This window comes from Lathyrus oleraceus, chromosome 1, assembly GCF_024323335.1.
Source record: "Lathyrus oleraceus cultivar Zhongwan6 chromosome 1, CAAS_Psat_ZW6_1.0, whole genome shotgun sequence".
In the NCBI taxonomy this organism is placed as follows: Eukaryota; Viridiplantae; Streptophyta; class Magnoliopsida; order Fabales; family Fabaceae; genus Lathyrus; species Lathyrus oleraceus.
In genome coordinates this window covers 346333527-346344767 of record NC_066579.1, presented here as the reverse complement: position 1 = coordinate 346344767, position 11241 = coordinate 346333527, and the positions used below count along the sequence as shown (strand labels likewise).

General features: G+C 34.4%; 1 protein-coding gene across 2 annotated transcripts; it reads right to left on the bottom strand.

The window, feature by feature from the left end:
- Window positions 1-5122: 5122 nt before the first annotated feature.
- On the bottom strand, window positions 5123-9002 carry LOC127135842 (aldehyde dehydrogenase family 7 member A1). Of its 2 annotated transcripts, none has more exons than XM_051062477.1 (14): window positions 8602-8972; window positions 8187-8273; window positions 7928-8059; window positions 7704-7776; window positions 7604-7626; window positions 7449-7512; window positions 7319-7364; window positions 6927-7107; window positions 6498-6674; window positions 6225-6393; window positions 5925-6061; window positions 5731-5828; window positions 5477-5626; window positions 5123-5373 (listed from the first exon to the last, which is right to left on the bottom strand). In XM_051062477.1, exons 1-14 carry the CDS (start codon window positions 8734-8736, stop codon window positions 5319-5321), a joined length of 1527 nt encoding a protein of 508 aa, XP_050918434.1. In that variant the 5' UTR covers window positions 8737-8972; the 3' UTR covers window positions 5123-5318. The 2 variants fall into 2 exon arrangements, with proteins under 2 accessions (XP_050918434.1, NP_001414662.1); NM_001427733.1 differs by having other exon boundaries at window positions 5136-5373; window positions 5925-6065; window positions 6229-6393; window positions 8602-9002.
- Between the last annotated feature and the right edge of the window lie 2239 nt (window positions 9003-11241).

Sequence of the window (11241 nt, the reverse complement as noted above, 5' to 3'; positions counted from 1 at the left end):
TGTGAGTTGGGTTCGGATGCCGACGTAAGCCCAGTGATTGGCTGTCGGGCTCCACGTTTGCCCTTTTGAGTGTGTTTTGGTTCGGATGCCGACGTAATTCCATCCAGTGGTTGTCGGGCTCCATGTTTGCTACCCTTGCTTGTTTGTATGTTTTGTGTTGTTTGGCGTGCGTAAGCCGAACTACAGTGGCTCTGATTCTTGTTCCAGACAAGATATGTAGGCATAAGGTGCGATACCTTATCGAGCTCCCTTCTCTTAACCCCACCTGCGTTCCCCGTGTGTGTGTGTGATGTTTAGCAACCTATTCTTTATTCTAGGACGTGGATCCCGTCGAGTACGACGGACGTGAGGGGTGCTAATACCTTCCCCTTGCGTAACCGACTCCCTTACCCTTTCTCTCTGGTCGCGAGACCATGTTCTTTCCAGGTTTCTCTGAGCGTTTCCTTTCCCTATCTTGGGATAAATAACGCACAGTGGCGGCTCTGTGTGTGTTTTATTTTGAGCTTCGCCGGTTGATTTTCGCGGATGCGTCAGTAACTTTCATGCCCCTAAGAGATGTGACATCTCACCGGTTAGCACTACGATTATACTTTTTAACTTATGTTTTTTCTCCAAGCTTGGGTTTTAGCTTCTCACAGATGAAAAATCCCAACCAGTGACATGCAGATATATAGTAATAAAGCAGGAAGGATGAATTAAAGAAAAAGCAAATAAATAAAAAGAAAAATATACAAAACAAACAAATAATAAAAACACACAAAATCCTAGAGGTAAAGGGTATGATAAACTCTCTTTAGGAAGAACTCCCCTCCATAGTCACCAGCTATCGCAGCTGGAAAATTGCAGAGTCGCCATCATCCTTTATTTGTTCCTAAGGAACAAGGAAATAATGATAAAACCTAAAAGTGAGGATAAGGTGTTAGGGTTCAGGAGTCGATTAAGTGGGGGGAAGGTGTTAGACACCCCCACCTCCATTGTATTCAATTGGTTGCTTCTTTAGTTCTAGGGTTACTATGTTATCTGTGGGATGTTTGCTTAAATTACTTATTTTTCGCTTAATGTCTTATTTCATTTATTTATAAGAAAAAATAGTTTATTATTTTTTAAGATAAAAAATATTTGATTACAAAGGGGGACAAAAAAAGGGTTTTTATGATTGTACTCGCCAGAGTGTTACAACTCTATTCCACGTACCCCCAAACATTATGAGAGATCAGAGTATCGTCGTTCGTCTAAAAATGATTGTGTGTTTGTTGATTTTAGTTTAGAAAAGATCTCAACGCATCAGGGACGGAGAAACGTTTTATAAAAATGCCTCAATACACAAGGACAAAGAACAAATTATTTAGGAGAATTGAATTGATTTTAAATTGATTTGTTGATTGTTAAGGTGTAATACCGGCCAATCAAATAGATTTGCAAAAATTAACATTTAATTTATTTTAGAAAATAGGATTAAATAAGGCTTGGAGGCCGAGCTCAAAAGACTTAGGGTTTCAATGAAAAACCCTAACTATCGATTCAAGAGCTTTGGTGGAGTTTTGGGAATTACAACAACTCTTTTAGGATTTTTTTAGCCTCCCATTCTTCTGATTTTTCTTAGGGTTTTATAGTTTAGGAATTAGGTTTAGTCTTTAATTCTAATTGTACTTTTAGGAAAGAAATTGTATAATTGCTGATTTGATTCTTAGGGTTTTAAGATTTGTAATTGTAACCGTTTGTGTGCCATGTATTTGGTATGATTTCATATGTAATTCATATTTCTCAATGTATATGTTCAATAATGGAAAGATTTGATTAATTTTCAATCCAATGTTTCGATCCACTTATGTATTCAATCTTGCGCACTCTAGGGTTTCTGAAAAAAGAGACTAATGGGCCGTGGGTTGATCTGATCACCTTGTTTGACCAGGTTCATCCCTTAGAAAATAACTGAATAAGAATGTTTAATAAAATCTGATAAAAAACTAACTAATTTCTATTTAATCAAAATATTAACCTAAATATAAATAATATTAATAACAGTAATAAACTGTATAACTTAGAATCAAATCTATACTATTAATAATATTAATCAAATAGCAATTAACTCCTAATTAACGAAATATATAAATATCTTACCTAAATAACCAACAACAATAATATATAAATCATTTAAATATAATATTACACCAAATATTAAATATTCAGTAATAATTCCTTAAATTCTCTAATTGACTAGAAATGATAACAATTAATAATCCTCACTAACAATAAAATCTAACTATGAAATAATGATAATACCTTAAATAATGTAATAATATTCTATTATATTAACTATATTCTACTTAATTAACTAAACATTATATTAAAACCACAAATAATATCCTAAGAAAAGCCAAAAATAGCAATGCACCACATGGAAAGAGCATACAAAAGTCAAAATGATCCTCTGAGTTTTTAGGTCATTGGAGTTGACCAGATGACCTATATGGGACTCTGGTAGATTAATACCCTCTATCCTAACTCAGATGAACAGAAAAAAAGTGGTCAAAATTTGGGGTACAACAGTTTGGTTAGTAGATGAATTGAAATATAACCTACGGAGCATTTATCAATTTTGTGACAATGGTTATGAAGTAATGTTTAATAAGAACAAATGTAAGTAATGTTTAATAAGAACAATTGTATAATCATGAATGAGTCTGACAAGTCTATAGTGTTCAAAGGTAGGAGAAAATGCAATGTATATAAAATTATATTCTTTGAATTGGCCGACCAAAAGATACTTTTCCTTCTATCAGTGAATGATGAAAAATGGCTTTGGCACAAAAGGTTAGGACATGCTAGCTGGAGATTAATCTCCAAACTTAGCAAGTTATAATTTGTCAAAGGTTTTCCATAACTCAATTATCACTCAAATGCAATTTATGGAGCATGCCAAGTAGGAAAAATTGATAAAACCTATTTTAAATCAAAGAACATTGTCTCAACCTCTTGACCCTTAAAACTACTTCACATTGATTTATTTGGTCCAGTTGGTACTGCATCAATAATTGGAAAAAAAATATGGATTAGTCATAGTTGATGACTATAGCATATGGACTTAGGTCAAATTTCTTAGAACTAAAGATGAGTCATATGATGTATTTAGCATCTTCTGCATACAAGTACAAAATGAAAAAGAATCAGAGATTTAAAAGTCAAAAGTGATAATGGAGGAGAATTTGAAAATGAGTCATTCAAAATCTTGTGTGAAAAATATGGAATTATCCACGAGTTCTCTTCTCCTAGAACTCCACAGCAAAATGGAGTTTTAGAGAGACATGAAAAATCTTTACATGAAATGGATAGGACCATGATTCATGAAAATAATTTACCTAAGTACTTGTGTGCAGAAGTTGTATACACAACATGTTATGGTCATAACAAAATCTATATTAGACCTATTCTGAACAAAATTTGATATGAGCTTTTTAAAGGAAGAAAGCCAAGTATTTTTTATTTTCATCAGTTTGGATGTACATGTTACATCTTAAACAACAAAGTCTATCTAAAGAAATCTGATGTCAAAGCTCAAAAGAGTATCTTTTTAGGATACTCTGAACGCTAAAAGGTATACAAAGTGTATAACTCTTAAACCAAAATGGTTGAAGAGTCAGTACACATCAAATTTTATGACAAAGAGTCTGACAATAAATTGACAGAGCTAATTGAAAGTTTTCTAAAATTACATGTATCTAAAAAACACTTCAGAAGCTGGTGTGGTTCATAAGCCACAAAACCTTTAGAAGTTGAATGTCCAGAAGCTGATCCAACTTCTGAAGCTCATCCAGAGGAAGAAGCTCATGATGGCTCACAAGAGATAATATAATCCAAGAAGATCTTCAAGTATAAGTCTTCACATCCAAAAGAACTAATCATTGTAAATAAAGATAGTCCTCTAAGATAAGATCTTCATTCAGAGATGAACATTCAATGCTAGGATTCATCTCTATGATTGAACCTACTTCTGTTGATTAAACACTATCTGATGATGGCTGGATTATGGAAATGCAAGAAGAGCTAAACTACTTTCAAAGGAATGATGTTTGGGATCTAGTACCCAAACCTCTTCAGAAGAAAATTATTGGAACAAAACGGGTCTTCAGAAACAAGCAATTTTTTTTCATGCCTAATAGATAAAAATAACGCTTGTAAGAAGTCCTATTGAAATCAATAAATATATGCATGCTTAATAAATAAAGTTTTACGGAAAAACTACTAGAAAAAGAAGAGAGAGCCAAAGAAAAAAAAATCTTTCGTGTATATTCATGTATAATCTCGAATTCAATATGTGGACTAAATAATAATGCAAGCAAAATCTCCAAGAGACATGTTTGCATATCCACCATTTATGTGGAGAACTCACACTCATGAGATTGTTAGAGGATGATGAATATTCAATCTGACATCGCATATAAATAAATAAAATATTGGATTTAAAAGAAAAAACACATATATTCAATAATTTAAGATTTTAGATAGATACGTGACTTCTTCCTCTCTTGATTCTAGAGCATTGAGTCCATTGGTATTCCTGCTTTTCTAGAGTGGAAGAAGTGGTCTCTCTTAGTTCTAGAGCATTGGTTAAAAGAGTGGAAGCAGAGGTTACTCGAGAAGTAGTGCTAGTTGGGCGGAGGCCTCCACCAGTGTGGTGGTTCAAGTTGAATGAAGACCAAGAGGTAGCGATGAAAAGAGGATTGATAGTTGGTGGTTTGGCCGGGACTTGTGCAGTGCGCTTGTAGGCTTGTCCTTTGCTAGAAGACAATGATTTGCATCAGTGGGGTTACATGTCAATTCTTTAGCCATGGTGCATGTTGGTAGGACACTTGTCAGGAAGATCCATTGTCTCATCGAACAGGCATGGGAGGTGGTGGTCTGTGTCAGGAAGACCCATCTTCTCATGTAACTGGCAGGGGAGGTGGTGGTCCACCATTTCTATAATGAAGCTAATCAAGTACAAATACTTTAGCCAGTTTTGGTAATTTTTTGAATTCTAATATTGTGTTTTTTCAGATGTGTTTGTTTCAGTTTAGGATAATATCGAACTAAATTTAAGAGTGTTTAAAAGATTCAGAAAAAAATATGTAATAAACATTCATATCTAAAGAAACAACTTTTATTCCTCAAACTCAGCATTTTTATTGGAAATAAGAATTCCAAACACTCAATTAATTGGGCATTTGTTTATTCAATCTCAAACATCAACCGTGCCACTTTCACAACATATCTGGTTGAAACAACCATTTGAAAAGAGTGTTTCCACCATTTGAACTCATGTCTACCAAACTTCAAAATTAGCCAAAGTTAATTCCCTGAGCTAATGGCAATTCACTTCCATAATTGATGGTACTGCACAAGACAACAATTATAATGGCATTAAAGAGCATGCCCAGAAAAATAAGATATACTGTTTACTATTGATAAAACATGTAGAGAAGATAATGCATCATACCATGTAGAACGGCGCATGTATTGCTTCCACGAGTCACTTCCAGCTTCACGACCACCACCAGTTGCCTTTTCTCCACCAAAGGCACCTCCAATCTCAGCTCCATTTGTTGGTATGTTCACATTTACAATACCACAATCACTTCCACTTGGCCTACACAACAATCACACCCATGAGTATGCAAAATGATACCACAATCGTCTTTGAAGGGGTTTCGGTTAGTCCTCAAGTGCTGGAGCCAAAGTAAGAATGCTTACCCTATCCATTTGAATATAGTAGAAGGCTTTTGTGTGAAGATGGAACTACTCAATCCTTGAGGTACGGAATTGTTCAAGGCAATTGCTTCTTCAAGATCCTGCAGAAAATAAATTCGTGAAATGCATTCAGATACAAAATTCCAACGGAAACAACTTCAATAGAATAGAAGATATATATATAGATAATATACTACCTTAAATTTCATAACATAGAGAACTGGAGCAAACAATTCTTCTTTAACTACAGCAGCATCTGCAGAAATCTCAACAATCGTTGGCACGACAAAGTTTCCTTCCGACTCTAATACAGACCCCCCTGTTACAATCTTCCCTCCCTGAAAATCAGAGAATATAGTTAACCAACTCCGCACAACAAATACAAGCATACATCACATTTGAGGAAAAAGTTGCATATAATAGCGAGCAAAATTATATATAACATGGAAAGTTACATGCAGACCCTATTTTACTTAACTAGAAAAGACTGACATGACTTGCCTGAGATTTAATTGCAGAAATACCATTCTTAAAATTTTCCACCGCAGAACGAGTATGCAGAGGCCCAACTAGTGTCCCTTCCTCCAGAGGATTCCCAATTTTGACTTGTTTGTAGAGTGCGGTAAGTTGTTCAAGCACGTTTGCATAAACACTCTCATGCAGATACTGCAGTACAATGCAAGTTGATTAAATATTACATATACCTTACGAAAATCACATATGGCTCAATTCAAATTGTGAACTCAATTTTTCAAAATTGGTTTCAATACCAGTCTACGACAGGTTGTACAACGCTGACCAGCAGTACCGACAGCTGCAAAGAAAATAGAGCGCACAGCCAATGTGATATCGGCATCATCCATGACTATTATTGCATTGTTACCACTCAACTCAAGCAAGGTTTTGCCAAATCTTTGACTCACTGTTTGCTGGACCAGCGCGCCCACCTATGATAGGAACCCATCATTATCAGCTCAACAAATTGTACTAAAGCAAACAATTGGCACAGTATCTCAACGTAATGTGTTTTAATTGGATGCAAGAGCAACATATACATGATTACAGTGTTTCACAAATAGAGGTATTTGCACTAATAAGATTATGCTATAGGGTGTTAAGAGATATCACATATCTTTATAAATAGTGATTGTAGTAAGACCTACAATAGAGTAAACAAATAAAGCAAACAAAGAAACTACCTTTGAGCTTCCAGTAAATGAAACCAAAGGAATGCGTGTGTCTTTCGCTATTGCGTGCCCAATATCAGCACCCCCACAGAGAGCGGTAAATATTGCTCCGGGTAAATTGTTCCTCTCAAAAACTTCAGCAATCAGCTTTGTCACAGCAACAGTTATCAATGGAGTAGTTGGCGCGCCCTTCCTGTAATTTGTGTGGTGATAAGAAAAAATTGTAATAGATAGACAACAAAATTTTGTTAAAAATTTGAAACACATTGCAGGCAGCTGACGATATATCCCATAAAAAGTTCACAAAGATTTGCATAAAAGTCATTTAGTTCATTATGATCTGCCGCAAGAAAATTGTTCTGAAATTTACAGGCATGCTCATACTCAGTGACATGTCAACTTACCAAACAACAGTGTTACCACCGACTAGTGCAATGCAAGCATTCCATCCTAAGACAAAACAGAAATGATCAGGGTATAAACATTTTAATCATTAGAATGACCAGAAATTTATCACTGCAAGAAAAAGCATACCTAGTACAGCACATGGAAAGTTGAAAGCAGTGATTACACCAACGATTCCTAATGGGTTCCATACCTGTAGTGTAAGAGCAGAGTAAAGTTCATAATTCAACCTCCATGATAAATTGGTAACCAAATAACAGAATAATAACGGCTTAATATCAAACCTCAAACATCATATGCTCTGGACCTGTAAAGAAAAAGCCCTGAGAAAATTAATTCAGAACCAAAACATCATGGAAAGAAATTAGCATCGAAGAAACTTACGTTCTGATGGGATAATTGATCCATTCAGTTGTCGGCTCAGCCCAACAGAATAATCACACATATCAATAATTTCCTGTAACAAATAATATGAAAGATTACAAATCATAAAACAAAATTGACAAATCAAATCCTTTCACATTTTAAAGAATATTTACAATTTAAATCAACATATAATCCAATTGCAGCCAACAATTTGCAGAATAAAGAGATTTTATTTTACATACCTGAACCTCACCAATTCCTTCAGCAAGAATTTTCCCCATCTCAAGAGCCACCAACCTACCAAGTGGATCCAACTTAGCCCTCAACGCATCCCCAATCTGTCTTACAATCTCACCTCTTTTCGGTGCCGGAACCTGTTAAAACATCACAAGTTCATTCTCATTTATCGCAATTATACCACGGAAGTAGTATACAGTACAACACTCACCAGAAAAACATCAAATACAAAAATCAAAGAAACAAAAAAAAAAAAAAACTCACAGTCCTCCATGTCTTTGCTGCTTCACTGCTAGCTCTCAATCCCTCTTCATAATCATCCAAAGTTGCTTCAGTCACGGAAGCAATAACCTAAATTCAAACCAAACAATAATTAAACACATAAACATAAAAGCTAAAATCTCCATCAAACCATGCAAAAAAACAAGTGCTTACTCGGATTGATTCAAAATCACAGTGAACCCGTAATTTCAACAAAAACTAGACTTTATAGCTTTAACAAAATCACTCAACCAAGACCTAGCTAAATTCACCTCAAATCCAAACATCCACATGCAAATGCAGTATTACAGCAATAATCAATCAAGCTCAAACTCGAAATACTCAATTTTCACTCCGCACAGAAACAAAATTTCAAATAAAAAATAGTGGGAAAAAGAATAGCGCGAAAGCAGGTAACCTGATTGGTGGAAGGATTGACGGAATGAACAGTAGGACCGTTGGCTTTCCATTGGCCATTGATGAAAGAACCGATGTTAGTAGCACCCAAACCGATCTCCTTCAAGAATCCCAAATTGTTGCTATCAGAACCCATTTCTCTGGAAACTGAAAGTAATGATGGAATTGAATAATTGAGAGGCTTTTATGGGAGATTATCGAAGTGTTGTGATTAGGTTCATAAACGAGAGTGAGATGAAAATGCTTTCGGTGATGTTGTTGTTATATAATCAAAGTTTGAGATAGGGACAGATAATATGACCCATTTTGGTAGAAACACGACACCTTGACGTTGATTTCATATATATCTTTTCCTCACAACTATAATAAAGAAACTCGAACATTAAGTTATGCGCATTTGTAAACTATATTAGCATTTGAGAAATCCTATAGTTACACCAAATTATAACACCTATGCGTTTTAACCGGAACCATAAACAACATTTTTACTTAGAACTTTTGAGTATCTCTTAAAAGATTTAATGACATAATAATTATGAAATATAATGCATACGAGTTAAAATTATTTTATGGGGGTATATTTGTAAATCTCAACCTAAAACAAAGCAAATGTTATTTAGTTTTACATTTTAAAGATAATCAAAACTATAACAAAAAAATTAAAAGAAATAGCTTTCATTCAGAGCGGCGACTCTACTTTTGAGTATCTACACAATGTTTATGTAAAGTCAACATTATAACAGAAAGAATAAAAAATCACATTCAATAATAGTAGGCATATACTGAAAGGTAGGATATCAACACATATAATAATCTACACAATCTCAAATCACAGTATATCAATTACATTTTCACATCAACTCATCAATAATAACTCATTCACAGTAATATCTCAATACAATCCCACACTCAAACTTATTAATCAATCACAACTCAACAATTATGTAATGCAACTTGACTATGCAACTCTATGCATATGCATGTGGTACCAACTCAACATTTGGTTCTCTCTAGAACTGGGTCCCCTCTTCTGAACCCCTAAGCCCCCTTTTTAAGTTCCAAGCCCTTTCTCCGAGCTTGAGACAAGCCACTAGTCCCCTCTTTTGAATTACTGAACATGTCTCTTGACACAACTCTTATGATGCATGATCATATCATCAATATCAATGCGTTAAGACCCATATCTAATCCTAACGTAAATGCATTGACAACTCAAGTAATCCCCTCTCTAAATTACATCACACCAAAATCACAAAATGTACATTATCAATCAATAGTGCAACACAAACATGCTAATAATTCATCTCAACACAATTATATTTCAAACAACACATCAATTTAATCAATTCATTGTGCAAACATAATGATCACAACAATTAATCATACAATGTTCCATAAACAACATCAAAACATAAATAGCATACAACAACATAGTGCCCCCTTCGAACTACTACCACCACAACAACAATTATGCATATTCACAAACAAGCATCACACAACTCAAATATTCATACACCATATACAATTAATTTTTTGCATACAAAACATCATCTTTTGTTAATCACATAACAACACCAAATAGTATTATCGATTTAATTATAACAATTAAATCATTTTTTAAATCAATTATCAACATTAAAAAATCCAATGTAATCATACAATTAATTAATTTAAGTCACCCAAAACATGTCCAACAGCAGTTAACATGAATCGCACGACAACACAACACATAAAAGCCAACTCAACAACTAGAAACGCGGTCATTGACATTACACCTTAAGTAAAATAGTATATTCACGCCATTAAGTGCACATTCAACCTCTTAAGGCATCACCATGAGATAGTACTACGCGTTAGTTTTCCAAATCTTCGAACCGCGTCCCAAACGGAGTCACGGATCTTAAGTTATGATATTTTTCGTTAGGCACAGCGAAAGTCATGAGGGTTGACGGACGTCACACAAAACTGAGTTTTTTTCCACAGTTAGTTCGTCACTAAGTCCTATAATCTGTGGGTAAATGCCCAAAATTTACTTTTCTGTGTTTTCCACCATATAAGCCCTTCCGGACCTCCGATTTCGATTCCGTAAAAAATCTCGATCTAGAATTCGACGTACTACACTTATCTAATGATTAAAACAACAATTTAACACAAAATTCTCAATTCTCTAGAAAACATATTAACCTTAAAGCTTCAAATCTTCAAAAATGGTGGAAAATATTAACAATTTCAAAACAGTAATCACATACCAAATTAGACACGAAAATACACATCAATTCAACCAATTAACATCATAATGTCATAGACACTCAAAATTTCATGAACAACTCAATTCCCTATTGAAGGTTAAGGACACATCTACTCTACCCCTCATGCAGAAGCCCTATTGAAAATTATCCCCCACTACATTGTTCTTCTAGCAGCAATGGTTGATTATGTTCTTGGTTTTTTTTCTCCTTCTATGATAGCTTTCCTCTTGTTTTTCTTTTTGCCATAACTCTTCCACTCTTCCAATTCACTTATTGTCAAAAACTCTCTAACTTTCTTTTTATAATAACAAAACTCATAAATTTTGAATTTACTTTTCTATCTTCACTTACTCAGAAAACTCCTACAATACTCTTCCTCTTATATTTTCTAT